Source organism: Hoplias malabaricus, chromosome 5, assembly GCF_029633855.1.
Source record: "Hoplias malabaricus isolate fHopMal1 chromosome 5, fHopMal1.hap1, whole genome shotgun sequence".
Lineage (NCBI taxonomy): Eukaryota > Metazoa > Chordata > Actinopteri > Characiformes > Erythrinidae > Hoplias > Hoplias malabaricus.
Window position 1 is genome coordinate 26,757,718 of NC_089804.1, and position 19,828 is coordinate 26,777,545.

Sequence of the window (19,828 nt, forward strand, 5' to 3'; positions counted from 1 at the left end):
TGTATATTTAAAATATTGGAAATGTTATGAGATATTTAACCCCTATTTGAGAATATATGTCCAGATATTAAGCCAATATTTCAAGACAATAAAGCACTATTTCGAAATCCCTGTCTTAAAAACCACGTTTCTTCTCTATAACGGTTGGATGAGCTTCCATGCTAACGGAGCTGACTAGCCGTTATTAAAGCGATAGAGCTGCGGAGGGAGGGAGGCACGCGCAGGTTTGTTGGCGGGAATTTGCTTGAGCCTGAAGCTCAGTTAGAAAAGCTCAGAAAATAGCAGGCAGCTGACTGAGGAGTGGACACTGAGGAGGAAAACACACAGCAACTGTCCGCCGGACGAACTGCTGAAGCTTTTTGGGGTTATCTTTCAAACAGCTGCTCTATAGGGATGTTTAGCCTGGACACTGAAGAAGAGGAGTGAGAGAGAATAGCTGAGAGAGGAGGAAAAAAAACACGACTCGCCTCGTGTGACTCGCCAGAGAATAGCTGAGGAATTATACTCCTCAAACATAAACCCCAGAAGTCATGTAGGAGCAGCAAGATAATGTTTTTAATTACTATACATTTACTTTATCATTAATGCAATGGACCGAGGGTTATTCTAAATCTAAGAGCTTAAAAACCATGGATACATGTTTGAGGCGACTGAGACAAGAAGTGGTACGTATACAATCTAATGTAACCCCTTCAACAGGATGTTCATGCGGAGCGTTTTACAGTTGATGTTTTTACAAATTGGTCGTTTTTTAGTCGCTTTGCAATATATGGTCTACGACAATAACTCTGAATTAATCTATTTAGATGCAACGTAGATCTGCTGTTTTGTTTTGAATCTTGTGCACATCTGGATGCTCAGAAATAGCCAAAGTGGATTAAATATAGTCTAGTCTCCACTTTTAAATCAGCGTGGGGCATTGAGTAATAAAACGAGGACCGCAGGTTTCACTTCTGCTTTAGTTTGGTTTGGATTGTTATTGTAATATTCAGTGCTGCCTTTATTTCTGGAGAAACTGAATTCTATAAGCTTTTGTGAAAAACACTGTTTACTCTTTATTCCATCTTTGTGAGGTCTTAGATTAACCCAAGAACCCTTCAGTGAAAAAAAATATATATATATTTGATCATTGTTGACATATTCATGTGGTGATATTTATAGAAAACACAAACTGATGTGCTCAGAGAGCCAGGATTTTTATGTCACAAATCTAAGGCACCAATCAAGTCAACTTGCTGAGGTGGGACTTTGAGATGCAGGTGAGTGCTGGACTTTTATGTGAAGAGGCAGGGACCCATTGTATATTCATATATCTGTGCATACTTAATGAAGGTGTATATTTATATCTTACTTTTTACATGAATTTACTTTTTATATTTAATTCTAAATATGTATTATTGAAGATTTTGTTTAATAGATGACTGGGGGGGGTGGTGTGGAGTCCTGTAATGTCGTGTTACAGATATCCATACTGAAAGTCATACTGAAATCAGCTGACACCAAAAACAATTCTTCCCAAAAACCCTTTTGTCTTGTTACAAACACTAGGTCTTTTTGTGCTTTTTTTCCTTCAATATTCATTTATGAATGTATCAATATAAATCAGAGGGAAAGACAGATACAACTATCATTTTATAAAAATGTCCTTTTAATATTACTCTGTTCAGAGTTATTTAAATAAAAAAAAGAGTTTACGTAGGACTACAGATCCCATCCAAAAGAGGTAAAGAAAGATTGCAGTGGGGCTGATGGCACTGGGCGCTTCTGTTTATGACCACTGGAACATCAAAAATTAAAATGTCTCTTGAGTGCTTCCTTGAAGTGGTGAATCAAACCCAATCTAACAATTAATTTTAAAGAAAAGCAGATGTTGATGAAATTCAGTTCTATGATAGTGTACCCCAGATGAAACTGTAATGGTGCAATGCATTCTCTCAGTGTATCATTAATAAGCCTTGCTTTAATTATAAAAGCCCTAGCACATATTTTTATGTCAGGGAATCTGGAGTGAAAAAAATCTTTGTAAAATACAGAGAAACAATAAACAAATCATTCGTTTTTGTTAAATGTTTATCGTCTGGCTTGAATTACAATTTTTCTAGCAGTTATCTGTCTGCTTGAATTACAATATGAGTAAATGCTTTAAATTACTTGGAAACAGTATTGTGTAATGTGTCCTGTCATATGAGTAGATGTAGGCCATTGAAATAGCAGTTTGAAAGTGAGTCAATCTGAAAGTCAATGTGAGGTTAACTCAGGATCATTTTGCAGTTATAGGTTGCCAGTTGTTTCATGTCATGGCAGGATTCAAGCCTAGCCCTGTGATACATCCCTTAACATTCACACTAGCATCCTTGATGTCATCCCAACAGAAGCTCTAAAGCAGGCTTGTTTCACTTGATAAGGTTGTGCTGAGTGAAAGCAATCCTCACTCGGTGCGCTTGGCACTTGTGGCCAGAATTTCGAGAGCTCATGTACAAATCTCTTGGCAGCAACATAAAGAAATCTCACGAGGTTTTAGCGAACTGGTTTTGACACTTTTGGAACCTTTCTCTAACGGAGCCAGAGTCACGCTCAAACCCACAGCCATGGCACAAGGAAAGGCAACACCAAATTAACCAAACGTCTGCCAGCTGGCACCATGATAAGTGGAGACACACCCATGCCATGCTGAATCCCCCTTGCCATATATAAGTTTGCTAACATGAGAAGAGAAGTGTGAGGCCTGGACTTGTAGATGCGTTAGAAAGAAGCATAGCCCCCTGCCCTGGCTGCCTGAGGAGAGCTGTCTGGCACTACAGCTTTAGATAGGCTGTTTTACCAGGGATGCCACATGGCTGTCTGTCTGCTACTTTGGCAAAATGATCAGCTCATCTCATCCTAAGAGAGGAAATCTAGAACATAGCCTATGCTAAGAGAAGTGTGTTTTCCTGATGTGAGTTTTAAAATTGTCAAAAAAATCAAAAGGGGTTCTGATGCATTGCTTTTTTTTTGTTTCATTTGGCAACTTTATAAGCGTATGACAGGTTGAATGGTAAAAAAAGAAATTGGTGAAAGCATATTAAGATCAGTATTTTTATGCTAATATTAGTTAAGGGTCTGATTGGGAAGATATTCAACTGCTCTCAGTAGTTAACACTTACTGACTCTGCTAATTGAATATCGTCCACCAGGCACAAGTGTGAACTACAGTAGAGGTCGACAAGGTCAGTCTGTGTGTGGCATAAGGGTCAGTCAAAGCTGAACTCTGACCCCTGTGGAGCTGAAGGCTATTTCTGTCTGCACTGACCAGGTTTAACACAGGCATCAGTGAGCACAGCAGAAGCTACATGATTGAATCAAACCAGTATTTACAGTAGTTCATTGGGTTCACATATCACTTGGTCACATAAATTTACTTTATGAGAAACACCATCCAGGTGCACTGTGTAGTTTACAGTTACAGACTGCAGACAACCTTCTGCAGGGCAATTTAACTGTCATTTGGGAGATATTTACTAAGAGCAACTGGAACTCAAAGTGATAGGAAGTATTCAGAGATACTGCAAGAATGTATAATCTAAGAGATAAGAGCCTTATCATCCATCGGTTTTGTTAATTATATATTTACGTATAGACATTGAGGCGAATTAAGAAACTACATGATTTTAAAAATAGTGCAGTAAGGCTAAATAAATGCAATTAATTCTAAATCGATGCAATATGATTGTAGCTATTCTAGCTATCGCATGGATAAATGAGTCTTCAGAGTAGTTGAAATAATTACAGTTAACGAATAGTAGCCAAAACTGACCATTTATTATTTGAACTAGTCAGAACTTATAAACTTAGAGTGCACTTATAAGGTACGCACAAAATAAAGTAGATGTATCTAACAGACTGGCCACTCGATGTAAACTACACTGTCCGGTAGATATGTTCAGATGTAGTCATGGTCAGAATTGGTTTGGAAAATAACTTTAATAAGTGATTTGTCAATCTCACCACACAAAAGTTTCACAAACATGCATTCTATTTTTAGCTTTATTCGCTTGACCTAGTAATGACTCATGTTGGGCCATAAATTCTGGAAGAGCTTGGAGCAGTTTGTGAAAGCAATTGTGCTCAGAGGTGGAGTGCCCTGGGTTCGGCAAATGGGCTTGTTTTGTTTTTACTGTTTTTGGAAAGGCATAAGAATGGGCCTGCATAGAGCCAGCCTTTGCTCATTCACACCGGTTCTTCACACAGCCCTTCCTTCCCCTTGGCTAAAATTGGCCTAGACCCTGGTGGCAGCTGCAGCAAGCTGAAATTTTGTGTGTGTGTGTATGTTTTTGCATGCGTTATTGTGCTGGAATTCTGAGCAATAACCTCACACCTCTGGTTATCAATGTACATTATTCTTATCATCATAAGCAACTCTGTGAAGTCTGTGTATATTTAGTTTCCCTATCAAAGGAATGACACATAACTGGAGCACCATATCTGTTTATTATTTCTTCTTGTCTGGAGGATTTGCACCTGCGATGACCCAAATGTTCGGTGTTGGCCTGACAGATTCAGATAAAAAGAAAAATGATCAGCGAAATGTACATTCCCCTAATTCCTCTTTTATCATTCCGTCTTTATGAAGATTTTAGAGTGCGTACTGGTATCTCTCTCACACAGCACAGTCTATCAGTGGTAGTGTATATAGAGTCTGGCACTGATATGCAAACTTGAAAAGATGATTTTGAATTGAGCACAAACAGCTTTGATGAATGCACTTGGATGCCTCTTGCGTTGCAGCCTAAATAGGTCAAAAGGAAAATGCCTCTACCTTATCGCATGGAAATGCATGCAAATGGATTTTTCTGGAGGATTGTGTCTGAAGGAGCTTTACTGGTTTTTGCATCACCTCGGATGACAAAGCGGATTTTATATTTTTAGCTCAGTCTTTAAAAAGTGACAGTAATCAACCAGACTGACAGATTACTGCAATTTGCTGCTTTTATCAGAAATTCTAGGAAGCCCTGTGTTTACGTTTGTGTTTAAGTGTTCAGTTTATTTTCTTTACCCTCATCCCAGATCACTGTATATCAGTGCAGGTTATCAGCAGTGCAAGTTGCCCATGCCGATATGAATTACTGCTCCCAAAACGAAGTCTGCCAGGAAACTGTCAATTAGAGCACCTCCCAGTGTCAAGGGCTTCAGTCTGGACATCTGTGCTGCTTCACATTTGAGTTAACACACATACGAATACTAGATTTTATACAATGTTAATATTTGGGTCATATACATTTGGGTCTCTATGACTTTTTTGTCAACCTATATGTTGTGTGAATACTTCACAACAAATGGACCAATAAACACTGTAAAGAATTACTCGTAATAGCATGTTTTTACACTAGCATTCAGGTCAGACACCTTTTCATTTACTCAATCTCCAGTGTGAAAAGAGGTTAAGTCATTCTGGCATAAAAGTCTTCAACACTAAATAAATATCAAGTCTGTCTCAATTCTTTCACTTGGTTTTTTTTTTTTTTTATCATTTTATTTATTATTAATGATTTGTATCCTGCTGCCACTTCAACTCCTCTGTTTTTCCAGGCTTCAAACCAATAAGTTACAGCTGTGTCCTCCAACAAAAACAATTCCCAAAGATGCCACAGACATTGCGTTCCCCTTCAAAGAAACACTAACATTAACACAAGCAGCTACCCAAACACACCTCAGCTGCCTTAAATGTTTCTCTCACATGTGTGGCTAAAATGATTAAAGAAAATGTTTTTCTGATAATTCAGTGCTATGAGACAATAATAGACAATATTGGTCAAAGGACAATAAGAGAAGAATCAGAAGTGTCCAAACCTGGAGTTTAAAAAACAAAAGCAGGTTTTACAAATATGGAGTTTGGATTGATGACCCTAAATAGATTTGAGGATTGCCAAAGCAAAACTTTAAACTTATTTTGAAGACTGAACTAAATATTCTTGCAAATTTTCAAGAATATGTACTACCTAGTGGCCGATTTGGACTAGAAATTAAATAATTTTAGACTATCCATTGTATTAATTTAGCCCTGTTTTCTCCACAATGTTCCTAAAAGCTCCTAAAAAAGTACAAAATCAAACCTGTCTGTCACACATACACACAAACAAGCACACACACACACACACTAGTACAGAGATGCACTTTGTATCTTCAAGGCTCAGATTCCATTTCTACTCATGACCCACACAGCATTTATATTCAATGAGCTTGGCGATGAAAAAATGACCCTAGTACTTAGCGCATTGGCTTTGATAACCCTCAGTTGTTTCATTTCCTGCATCCCAAACATACACCCTGAAAGGGCCTATTAACTCTCACGGAATGAAACAGGTCTGTTAGCCACATTGTAAATGCTTTTACCAGTCTGTGTGACTGCTCCTTCAGATTAGCTTTTAAATGAGTGTCTGGGTGTATGGCTGTTTTCATGGATGCAGTGAAAGCCACTCTTCACTCCTGCCAAGCAGATGCATGTGTGTTTAAATGCATGCCTTGTGTTTCGTGTGTGCTCAGTTTTACAGGCCTTTTTTTAAAACTCGCCCTGAGCAAACATTCATTACGAAACAGCACGATATGCACAGCTCCAATAATTTAGAATCTGTTCCTTGACTCACAGAGCTAAGAAAGCCATAACTCATCAAGATGGCAGTATTTTACAGGACGTCTACTGCAACATTAGTGATGGGTATATGTTATTCCAAGTCACTATTTCACCAAATTCTTGAATACAGACTTAGGCTACTCTGCTCATCGGTAGAGATTTTTGTGCAGAAAGCCTGTTTAAGGATTCTGTTTACAGGTGTGAAAATGTCAGAGGCTTTCGTTCGCTGATGAGATCAGGAACTCTGAAGATGTTTTAGATGTAAATCTTCAGAACTCTGCAAAGACACTGCACAAACCTCAACAAAATGATTGGTGAGCTATTCCTTTAAATACTGACCCACCCTACCATTGCAAACCAGCTCCACTAAATGGCTTTCAAGTGTTTCCCTACCCAGTGACTGACATTTTCATGTTCATTAATGGAACTCATGAAAGGCTGGAGTTTAATCAAGGGAGGAGGCTATTAACAACCTGAGTCTCATTCCTCTACACATTACCAGGGGACACAAGCAGAGCACCAGCATTAACATCCGGGCCGGTGCAGGGTAATGCCAAGTGCCATAATAGGAGCAGATGCAGGGTTTAATCAGAAAAATGTGAGTGATACGGGTCAGGGTACTGGTTCTCCTAGTGGCACTGGGTGTGGTTCAGTTACTGATATGCTGGTGATCATTCTGATATGTTATCAGGAACTGACCTCATATAATGGTTATGTGACTAATGTCACTTTTGGGACAACACCACGTCTCGATTTTTTATGCTATATGAAAATTGCAATGGCTTATCCATTTTGTTGTTGTGCGATGGTGAGTGGGTCAACAGAAATGGTTCATATATACTTAAGAACACCCCCTCGAGGAGCAGTTCCTAAACATCAATCAGCCATACCTTTACTACCACCTTGTTTCTGCACTCAGTGCCCCAAAGTTTTAGAACTTTGTGGTTGTACAGTTAAAGACTGAAGTCCAACTGTTGCTTTGCATACTTTGTCCAATTTCACTCTATTCTTCTTTGGTCAGGACCCCAAAAGACCATTACAGTGCATGTTTTATTTGGGTGGTGGATCATTCTCAATACAGCAGTGACAGTGATGTGTTGGTGCGAGTGGATCAGACACAGCTGTGCTGCCCGAGTTTTTAAAACCCTCAGTGTCAATGTTGGACTGAGAATAATCCACCAGCCAAAAATATCCACTACGTATATGATGCATGCTCTGGTGGTCCAGTGTTGTTTTGACCAAATGGACTACAGTCTGTAATTGTAGAACTGTATACTGGTATACAGTGGACACTGAGTGCAGAAAAAGGTAGTTGTATTATGGCTAACAGGGCGGCACGGTGGTGCAGCAGGTAGTGTCGCAGTCACACAGCTCCAGGGACCTGGAGGTTGTGGGTTCGACTCCGGGTGACTGTCTGTGAGGAGTTGGTGTGTTCTGCCTGTGTCCGCGTGGGTTTGCTCCAGTTTCCTCCTACAGTCCAAAAGCACACATTGGTAGGTGGATTGGCGACTCAAAAGTGTCTGTAGGTGTGAGTGAACGTGTGTGTGTCTGTGTTGCCCTGTGTAGGACTGGCACCCCCTCCAGGGTGTATTCCCGCCTTGCGCCCAATGATTGCAGGTAGGCTCTGGACCCACCGCGACCGTGAACTGGATAACCGCTTACAGATAATGAATGAATGTATGTATAACTGAGTGAGGTGCTTTGCATCTAAAAACATTTTGATTTTAAGATCCATAACTGAATAATGTACCTGCTTGTCTGCTGTTTCTGGTTTGCAGCCTACGTACTGCTTGTCCTCCATCTAGTTTTGAAGTAAGACAAGTTCAGAGTTCACTTGAGCCTGCAGGTTGTGGAGTAAGCTCCCTGCTTGAGTTCATGGGCAGTCAGGCACATGGTGATGCACAACAACTTTGTTCCATGCAAAAGAATTATTTAATTATTTAGGAGCAATCTTTCTGAAAGCCTTGCGGCAGGCATCTGTAAAGGAGGAGCAGAGCAGTTCGTGTGATAAAGCCCTTGGGATTACTCAGGCAAACAGTAATTATGTACAGTTACCCAGCTTTTAAGGATGTTTAATTATCTCTAATGAAGTCTGCCATATGTGTGGCATGCAAAGACACACGGGATGCAGACAAGCTCTGAAGGTTATAATAGCGGTACGTTAGTTTTGTTTACAGCTAACCCAAGAACAAAGGCCCTTATAAACCGACTTATAAAAAAGTTTTTCTGGGGATTAGAACACAGCCTGGTTTTACACTTTTCCCCCATATATCCCCATAAAATTACATCGTATTGTTTTTACAGCAGGACTTTTTTATGCTATTGTAAATATCCGTTGGCATCCTGGGCTGTTTTGGTTAACTGAAAATGTATATGGACATTTTCAAACTTTATTTGAACCACTGTCCATTTGTTATTCCACTTATCTCCTCTTTTTAGGTCTTTGAAAAAACCTAAAAAAAGATGACACCAAGGGAGTGTAACCCCCAGTCATCTTAACATATGGCAGCCTCCCCCTCCCTAACGCTGAAACTCTCACCCGTTTTTTTTCCCCATCGATTATGCTTGAGTGAACTGGCCCCTCTGTTAAGGATTAAAGTCTAGACGTGTCCTATTGGGTGCCAGGGCAAAGTGCGGGCTCCAATTGGCAGACGGCTCCAGAGCTAGCAGACTTGGCTTTTAAAAGGTGAGAGCATTAAAGACTGACAGGGCTTCCAGAAGGCAGGGAATTCCCTCTGTGAAAGTTGATACAAGGTAAGCTGATAGCCCTTTCTGAGCCAGGATTATTGATACGTGCTTGGATTGTCAAGGGGATAATCTACAGATGATCTTTCACATCCAGCAAATACTGGCATAGAAATGACATTCTAAGGAAACAAGCTAGTACTAGCTCTAAACCTGGTGGTCAGCAGTATTCTGCAGGTTTGTTCCTGCTGTGATGAGGGCAGTAATCACATTAATGTTTTAATAAATGGCATACTGAATATGTTTAAACTGAGATTGTAATTTGTGTATTAAGTGCCATCTTTAAACATTGTAATTACTCACATTTATAGCTTTGTACAGTTTGTGTGTGTATAACTCCTCTGTTCTACATGTTCAGACATGACTCTAGTTGGCTGATCTGGGGACCGTTACCCCTCAGGGAAACAGTGCACTCACGTGACTCTCACTATGCTGTGAGTGTATGGACAAATCTACCTCACAGCTGTGAGGGCAGCATTCCTCCCTCAGACACAAGCCATATGGAAGCTCTGTCACTCAGTGTGGGTCATGTGACATACAGGGAAAACATGTTTGGGGCAATAATACAGAAATACTTCCAAGCAATAGAATATAACATGGAAAATATTAAGGAGGTTTATAAAAAACGTAAGCAATATCATATATTAGTTAGACAGTCATCTGTATTTATTTGTTTAGGGCCAAATATTCCCTCGATTTTAATCTTATTAACAGTGAGAGTAATCTTATTATCTAGTTACCTGTGGGTTTTTGGCATGTTAAGTAGTTGTCACTGAGTCTTAAGAGGGGTGAGAAGTCAAGTGCTTACAAAGCAAATGTTCTGTGTCGTTTTTTGTCATGGTAATAAATCATGTCATCTCTTTTGTTATTCTTTCCTTTGTTCCCCTGCCTACTGCAGCTCTCTATGAAGGAGGCTGGTGATGGCCTTCATGCTCAGATGAACTCCATGATGGGAGCTCTTCAAGAACTCAAACTTCTCCAAGTCCAAACTGCACTTGAGCAGCTGGACATCTCTGGAAAATCTAGCTCGGTGACTCAGCCCCCAGCCAAAAACTCTAACCCTGTCTCTAATCCTGAGGAGCAGCGACATCCGGTATTTCAGACCCCCAGCCAAGAAGATCAAGTACAACTCCCACATTCACATCACGGTAGTATTGGAACGTCACCCTCTACCTCAAGCTTGGAGAGTGAGAGCACACCTTTGCCCAGGAGAATCTCAGGTTACACTGCCCCACAAGTGGAATACTGTGGCCCAAAGGTGTGCCAACCACCCATGGAGTATAATCACGAGCAGTCTCAACCAGCACAGCTATCCACAGTGGATCTTTCTGGGATTCTCTACAGCCTTTCTCGAGAAGGACCATCCCTGGACAGTGACTACACCGAGGACAGCTTGGACGACTCCAGTGACTGGACCTCATCTCTTATGAGCCGCAGCCGCAATCGGCAGCCTCTGGTGTTGGGGGACAACGTGCTTGCCGATCTTGTGGGCAACTGGTTGGACCTTCCTGAACTGGAGAAAGACTGTGTTGAAGGGGAGAGGGGATTAAACAGACCGGACTCTCCAGCTCATCCACTTCAACTTAGTAGATCACAAGAGTTCTGTAAAAGGTTCTCATTGACCAGCAACTTCTTCAAGAAGTTCCTGCGCAGTGTCCGACCTGACCGGGAGAAGCTGTTGCAAGAGAAACCTGGCTGGATGCCACCGGGTCATGACCCAGAGGCAGAACTTTTGAAGAGACCCAAGAAAGCAGCCAAGGCAAAGGGCACTTTCTACTTGCCATTTTGGGCAGGGGGACAGCAGGCTAAGGGCAGACCATGCCCCCAGCCACCTGAGGAGAGAAGCCAGTTCTTGGGACTTTACATAGATAGAAGACCTACAGAGCCAGTAGAAAAGGTCCATCCTTTGTTTGACTACAATACAGCTGTTTGGGTTTAGCAGGGCTTTTCTGAAAGGAGGGGAAAGAGCTGGAATTTGGGGATTTGAGTAAAACTCAGTGAGATTAAAATGGATTTGTTTTGGACTTTATAGCTGACAATCTATTAGAGCCCTCAGGATGTGAAAGTAGGTCTTCCTCTCATGATGAATCCTGACTGGCTGCACTTAACTCAGTGAGGATATGAATATGCAAGACTCTTCATAAAACGTAGCCATTCATTATCATTTGACACTGTTGGTTCTCTTCTCTGAAGTCGATAGTCTCTTCAAGTAATGAACTGCATGTATACTTTATTTGTTTTTGTAGTTACTGTATTTTATTGTACACAAACCATTCTTTCTGCATAGCACTGAAATACCAGGGACTTGATCTTTATCCAGGTAAAACGAGGCTGCTCTTGACAGATCCTGTACAACTGCCTGGCACACATTTCACTTCGGGTCTGTTTTTCAGAGGTTATATTATGCATGGCACACAGAGAGAGAAACAGCTTAAAGCCATCTGCTTCTCCGTGCTTATATAAAGCTCTATCTTCAGTACATCAGAGACAGAGATGTCACACTGCTTCTTAAATCGAAACAACTCCAGTGATGACCCCAGCATGTACGTACATATAACTAGACAAGACTTGGCAAAGGAGGAGGCAGTGTAGAAAAGCGGGTACATGAACATATGTCCATTGTCAAATCCTTTCATAAGGAAAGAAAAAAAACGTGTTTAATTGGATGCCACCTTTCATATGTTTCTCATAAGAAGAAAGTAATAATCACAGCTGGCCTGCTCACACTGATCTGTGTTTGTGTTTAAGAACTCTCATGAAATCATAACACCAGAAGACAAATCTAGTCCCTTTCTAATCTGATTTAATTTATAACACGGGAAAATGAGACTACTTACAGAAATATAAAGTATATTTTAGTTTTCACTGACAGTTCTGATATAAAAACAACCTCATATCACATAGTTAATTTTATAGGTGTGTTCGTTATTATGCACTACTATATCAGACGTGTCTAAGGAAATTCACCAAACACAGTGTTAAAAAATATGTCGTCAAAAACAATGAACAGCACACGGGATTGTACAGTAAAAGTACATTCAACATAGTGTCTGTCCTGCAGCTTTCACAGAATTATTAGAACTCATGATACAAGCAAAGCCAGTGTGAAATAACGGAAAATGCTGATACACAAAAGCCATACTGAGGTCTGTTGGTACAGTTTTTTTTAAAGAATTGGAAATTACTTTTGTATCCAAATAAGATTTATACATTGGAAAGATAATTTTGCTGGACAAAGTTAATTTTAAAGATCGGCGCTTCTCTGAGAGGGCGGTTTGTACAGAACTGACGACAGAAGTGTATAAACGGTTCTTTTTATGTTTCAGGTGTCTAGTTGTAAATGTTTTAGCACTGCTTTTGAATTAGCAGATAACTGTAACATTCTGTCACTGATTCTATAAAAGCAAACACTGTTTTATGATTCCTGGTTTTGTAGTTGTTTTTACGGAATAATGGAATTCATCTGATGTTAGTTAGTTATCGTTACACTTATATAGCGCATTTCTAGATACCCAAGGACGCTTTACAATCTACACTGCTCAGAACGCTCAATTCACACACTGGCGAGAAGTACTCTCAACCAGAAACGACCGTCCACCTGGAGGACTGCATCGGGCACTAGGATTTCACCCAGGACAGAGCGCCAATCCATATCTGGGCACACACACATTTACATACACACTCATTAACTCACACATATACACTCATTAACTCACAAACCAGGACAGTTATTAGAGAAGCCAATTCACCTACCCTCCATGTTTTTGGACTGTGGGAGGAAACCGGAGACCCCGGAGGAAACCCACGCAGACACGGGGAGAACATGGAAACTCCACCCAGATGGGACTTGAACCCAAAATCCCAGTGCTGGGAGGCAAACGTGCTAACCACCAAGCCACCGTGCCGCCAAATTTATCTGATGTGTAGAACACACAAGTGTATTGTCACTATTTCAATAAAATGAACAATGTTAATTTAAGTTTCTTAACGTGCTAGGTGTAAACACCTTACTGCTGGTTAGGTAGCATTAACATTGCTGGATGTGCATCAGGACCTCATGAATGATTCCTGCTGCCTGGATGTTATGTGCAACCTGGCATTTAAAAATAAAATGTATATCTTAATCTTAAGTGATATTCAGGGGGAAAATACACTATATTTCTTCAAATATAATTGTTCACTGCAGCTATAAAGTTAATGTTAACTGAAAAAAAGTACGTACAGGATTCACGCTAGTGGCATTCAAAATGCTTGCCATTACTTTTCTCGTGTTAGCTATACGACCTACTTTTGTTAATCCTTGTAGATAACACTGTGTCATGCAATGCCAAAAACCACATTAGCAAGTCTACGATGACTTGATGTAAGTTGAGGCAAGTGTGTGATGAATTAAACATGAAACTGGTAAATGCAAGTTGTTAGCTACAGCCTAAACCTCTAGATTTAGTATTTTTGAAGCTTAAGTAGAAAAACGTACATAAAACATGATTGAGTGACTACAACGTATGCAGTTTTTTAGGGTTATGACATAGAGTTATATATAGTATACATAGGGTTTCAGGGTTCTGCAATATACTATTGCTATTGGCTAGCTGCTGACATGCTGAAAATACTAAAGTATATTAAAACAATAGAGCATGTTATTACCCATACTTCAGTGGGGTCAAAATGTTTAAAATCTGGAAGAGTTTTTCTTCTAAATCTGGAATGAAACTTTTATACTTGTGAGTGAAATGAAGAGGACTTGGCACCGTTTCTATTCAGTTTTGTGAAACTGACCGTGTTGACACTTTGGTAGTAAAGGTCAGTCTTATCCTTTCCATAATGGATTTGAAGCAGTAAGGTAGTGTCGCAGTCACACAGCTCTGGGGACCTGGAGGTTGTGGGTTCGATTCCTGCTCCGGGTGACTGTCTGTGAGGAGTGTGGTTTCTTCTCCTTGTGTCAGTGTGGCTTTCCTCCGGGTGACTGTCTGTGAGGAGTGTGGTGTGTTCTCTCTGTGTCTGTGTGGGTTTCCTCCGGGTGACTGTCTGTGAGGAGTGTGGTGTGTTCTCCCTGTGTCAGTGTGGGTTTCCTCCGGGTGACTGTCTGTGAGGAGTGTGGTGTGTTCTCCCTGTGTCAGTGTGGGTTTCCTCCGAGTGCTCCGGTTTCCTTCCACAGTCCAAAAGCACATGTTGGTAGGTGGATTGGCGACTCAAAAGTGTCCGTAGGTGTGAGTGTGTGTGTGTTGCCCTGTGAAGGACTGGCGCCCCCTTCAGGGTGTATTCCTGCCTTGCGTCCAATGATTCCAGGTAGGCTCTGGACCCACCGCGACCCTGAACTGGATACGCGCTTACAGATAATGAATGGATGAATTATCCGAGGCTTTTTCACAGATTTAGGGGGTCCATTCCAGTCCTGTGACCTCTGGATGATGAACAACACCGAATGTGCAGCAACAGATTAGAGATCCTGACTCTGACTGTACACCTACAAGGCTGCCCAATGAGGTAGGTGTGTCTGACAGAGTGGACACAGTGTTTTAAAAATTTGATCAGCACTGCTGTGATCCACTTGTACCAGCGCAATTTAAAACGTGTAAATGGTGACAATTTCTTTTTCACAAACTTCGGCGTATATCTCAGGGGCACGATGCAGTTGAGGGAGACAAATCAAATACTATAGTTTTATTTTCACTTTTTGACTCACATTTGAAATTCAGTTCGGAATGAATGCAAAATAAAGCATTTTCACGAGTGGTCTCACACCATTGGAACCTAGTGTAAATCTGCAACACACCATCACTCAGTTCCAAAGAAGGACTTTTACTGAAAGACCTCTCCTGCTGAAACCTGTTTTTCTTGGACAAATGCAGACCATCACGTCCAAACACATACTGCAATCCCCAGCTGCATTTAACTCATCACTCAGCAGGAAAAATCTGACTCATGAGGCTTAGAAAAAAAAAAAAAAAGCTCAGTTTTGATAAGTGCTTTGATAAGAAGTGAGGGATGACACCAGGACCCTCATTTCTACTGTCAGCTACTGCTTAATGTCATACTACATTCCTCCACCCTAGTCTTCTGAAACGCTTTATAGCATAACAACAGCTGTGTACAGTCCTGGGTGAATGCTTTACTAAACCCATTGGACTGGGGGCGGGAATAAAATGACTAAACTCTCCCTTTCTAAAACTATATGATACCAGGTGCTTCAGGGCACTTAGCTGCCTCAGGCTGCAAAAGGTTAACTAATATACAAATAAGAGTTCTATATAATACTGCAATATACTATAGTTACTGCATATAAACTCTCACTTGTGTTTCAATGGTGAGGACTACCACAAAACAGGTTTGATTTGGGTGGTGAATCATTCTCAGTGTTTTAGTGAGGACAGTGGAACAGTTAGTGAGCAGAGTGTTTGAAACCTTCAGCAGCACTGCTGTGTCTGAGCCACTCATTCCAGCACATATTAACACACCACAAGAACACTTGTCAGTGTCACTGCAGTGCTGAGAATCATCATCCACCCAAAGTACCTGCTCTTTTTGGTCCTGACCATCGAGGAATAGAATGTGTTCATACAATTAATTACAACCATTAAAAACTGCAGTATCACTCCAAAGATCACTATTTGAAAACTATCAATTAACAGTGGACATTGAAAAGTTCCCAGGTGCTTAGTTGGATGGGAACTAAGGGGCTAAGTGCTCAGGAGCAGCAGCTGTTCTTCCTCACAGAAACCTCTCTCTTCCTTTTTTTCCCCTGGGAGAGAGAGAGAGAGAGAGAGCTGCTTCCTGGCTACTTTCTGCCCCTTCTGACCCTAGCCCTCCCCACTCTCTCACTGGCCTGAGCAGCTGTCGTTCTCACACAGCACCAGGGAACTAGGACACAATGCTCCAGCTTCATCTCTGCGTCATCACACAATCACAGTCTGTACAGAGTTACGAGCTTGGGGGTATTCTTTTCATAATAATGAGAAATTAAGAAGTGATAATAAAGAGATTAGCAGAGATTAGCTAAAGAAACATTACTGAGGAGAATTAATTGGTTACCAAACTGGAAAATCCAAATGTAGACCAAAATCTTAAGACAACTGTGTTGTCTAAAGTTGAAAGTGGAGCTATGATGTTAATACAGCTAACAAATAAAGGAAGTAATTAGTTGAGTAAACTCACATTGTGTTAGCTATGTATTATCTGACAGAAAACATATCTTTGTTAATGGTGTACATTTGGGTTAAGAGGTGTACAATAGTTGTAAGCGATTAGTGAGATCGGCTAACAATAAATAAATAAAATTAACACAATTTTTCCCATTTAACCAAAATGTAGAATATCAGCTAACATATAACTGGTGTCTGAACAGCAGCTGCAATGCTAACGTAGTTTACAAGTAATGGAAGCTTACAAAGACATATCAGAGCTTTGCTTCAAACTGAGATGAGTCAACTAACCTTGTTTTGTTCAGAAACCAAAAATATTTTAGTTTATGGTTTATATTTGTGTTGAGGGGCTGAAATTATGTAAATTTTTTTAATGAAGATTCCTTTAGCTAATCTTCATCTAATATCTCTATCATTACGTTGGCATTTATGGCAAATCCAGAGTGATATACGTAAGGTGACCAGACGTCCTCTTTTACCCGGACATGTCCTCATTCTCAAGTCCTCAAGTCTCATTCCGCCCACTGCGAGACCTGCGAGGTACATCCAGGGCTTTTTAAGGGAGCTACCTGCCTCCCTATGCCCGCCACCGGCTCCCTCTGACCGGTGTACGGACTCTCGGGGCCCGCACCCCAGAGAACCAGAGATTCGGAAGTTCGGTGAAAGCCTAAAATCTTCTGATTGGACGGTCTGACTGTAGAGCTACCGTTATTGGTCGATAACCTTCTCTGTAAACATTTAATTGGTCAGTCTGCACGTCAGTAGTCCTTGTTTATGTGAGGCAAAGCTCATGTACCTACCCTCATCTCGAGCAGCTATGCATTACAGATCTGGTCACCCTAGATACGTATACGTACGTATATACGTATTATAATTCATTTTAGGGGTAGGCTAAAAATGTTAGGTTTCTTGCCCAAGGACTCTTGCTGGTGTCCTGTAGACAGTTCCTGTGTGAATGCAAGCAAAACACCTTGAATTGTCTATATTTCTTTATGTTCATTTTTATAAACAGATATTTATGACGATACCAGGGATTAGCTAAAGGAAACTTCATTTTTAAAAAAGATAATATAGCTTAAATGTAGCAATGCAATGCTAACTGCATGCTAAATTTATTTATTTGATAATATGACTATCACATTCTCCAGTCATCTCTTAGCTGGTTTTGGAAAAGGAAATTGTTTAAAGTAAATTTTTGTCAAACCTCATCTTCACAAGTTAGTGTGTGTGTGTGTGTGTGTGTGTGTGTGTGTGTGTATGTATGTATGTATTAGGAGGCATTAGAATGAGGAGTGGCTGATCTTGGATCAGATTCCCAGTCCCACAGATTCATTCCTCCTTTCTCTGGCTTCAGCTGTTCCACCCAGGGCTTTACCCAGACTACAGGAATGTGCTCACATTTCACATTTTATATTTATCAGAAGTGTGAGAGACAGAAAGTGAGAGTGAACACAAAAAAAGCGGAACGACCTTTAGACCTGCAAATCCAACACTCACATTCTCTTAATAGCACCATGGCTATGATGTGAATTCAGCTACTCTGAGATGCAACAGAATGGAATGCTCCAGAGCAGCTACACATGAGCTTAAAATGACCACATTCAATCAAAGTTCTGACTAGAGGGGTATAAAGCCCCACAACTGTGGAGCTGATGCAGACTCCTTATTAACAAATGCTGTACATTGTTAAATTTGAATTTTTAAGATAATCCAAAAAAGCGATATATCAGTAGCTGCCCCCCAGGAACACACTCACGCTCAGGCATGCGAGGGAAGAAGCACAGTTGATTTGTAATGGTATGTAAACATTAGTGTGGATCGGTCCGACGGTGAGCCAGGTCACATGGGGAGATTTGAGTGGATAAGAGCAAGAGTTAAAGCTGACTGACTTCATCTTGGCATTGGCAGCTGGCAGCTGGTAGTGCAAAGTGCATCTTATTACAAGATAATTCTTTTCCCATCCTGTGGGTCAGCCATGTGGACTTTACAGAAAACAGACGTCCATTACTCTACAAGCATATATCAGCACTATCATACGTCCCCATTCATTATTTTACAATGAATGAACATGATACCCGGTGGTACATACCTAAATCATGCGCTCTGACAGCCAGGTTTATCTTAATTTCCTCTCTGTCTCATTTGCAGAACCTCCTGGACACATCATTTACCGCCTGATGAAAGACCATGACCTCACACTGACTGTTTAACCACTATATCGAGCTGATACTGCCCTTTATTGACTGCATTATTCTGAGTTGAAATTGTGTATCTTCACCCATTCCAAACTTTAAAATGAGTGAAGACTGAATGTGTAAGCTAAAAAAATACAACCTACCACTGAGACTGAGTTGCTCCTCTGCTCTGGCCATGTCATAAATACAATGGCTGTAGCTAGCTGAATAAATAAATAAAATAAAATAAAAAACACACAAATAATTAAATATCTAAAGTGTTTTTGTATGGTATAATTGTAATTCAAATTCACTTTTAAAAAATGTATATGACTAAAATTTTCCTTTTAATACTATGAAACAGGTCCCATAAAATGATCGAAAGAGTACATATTGAGATACATGCGTACAGTACCAGTCAAAATGTTTTACTTCTCATTAGTCATTGATGGAATAGCGCTATTCACTGTAGAGAACTGTGTACCAGCCCCTACGTCTATACAACTCCAGTTATGGTCTCAAACACATTAAGGCGAGGAGTTCTACAAATTAACTCTCGACGAGGCCACAGCTGTTCACTGAAAACCATTCCAGGTGACGACCTCATGAAGCGGACTGAGAGAACGTTGAGAGTGAGCAAAGCTGTCATCGAAGCAAAAGATGGCTACTTTGAAGAATCTAAAGTATAAAACATATTCTGGTTTGTTTAACACTTTTTTGTTTACTACAAAATTCCATATGTGTTCCTTAATAGTTTTACGGTCTTCCACATTCATTTACAATGTAGAAAATAAAAAAAAAATTAAAAAAAGAAGAAAAGAAAAGAAAAACCATTGAATGAGGTGATGTCCAATCTTTTGACGGATACTGTACACAATATGTGGAAAATGGCCCAAAACAAAGGAAACCCTCCTCTCTCTCCAGAGAGAGAGAGAGAGAGAGAGAGAGAGATGCCAATAATAAGTTAGTCCTCATAGGTATTAAAACTGTAAACTACTCTATATTTCTCTTCCTTCCTGAACCCAAACATGCTTAAGAGTGTGATGCATAAAGAACTTGGTAGATCAGAAACATCCCACAGCATTCACACAAAGCCTATAGACACACACAAGCACACATCAACCATCAATCTCAATCCTACGTGCATTCCCACACACACA

General features: G+C 40.5%; 1 protein-coding gene across 2 annotated transcripts; it reads left to right on the forward strand.

Moving 5' to 3' along the window:
* Positions 1-209: 209 nt before the first annotated feature.
* Positions 210-12,757, forward strand: LOC136697123 (PAK4-inhibitor INKA2-like). Of its 2 annotated transcripts, XM_066672073.1 has the most exons (3): positions 210-665; positions 1,162-1,259; positions 10,251-12,757. In XM_066672073.1, exons 2-3 carry the CDS (start codon positions 1,254-1,256, stop codon positions 11,289-11,291), a joined length of 1,047 nt encoding a protein of 348 aa, XP_066528170.1. In that variant the 5' UTR covers positions 210-665; positions 1,162-1,253; the 3' UTR covers positions 11,292-12,757. The 2 variants fall into 2 exon arrangements, with proteins under 2 accessions (XP_066528170.1, XP_066528169.1); XM_066672072.1 differs by lacking the exon at positions 1,162-1,259.
* The last annotated feature ends 7,071 nt before the right edge of the window (positions 12,758-19,828 follow it).

Bases quoted from the DNA above. Each gene is read 5' to 3' on its own strand.
- LOC136697123 (XM_066672072.1), top strand. From the start codon at position 585: ATGCAATGGACCGAGGGTTATTCTAAATCTAAGAGCTTAAAAACCATG. The intron at 666-10,250 runs GTACGTATACAA...TGCCTACTGCAG, and splicing joins GGCGACTGAGACAAGAAGTG to CTCTCTATGAAGGAGGCTGG.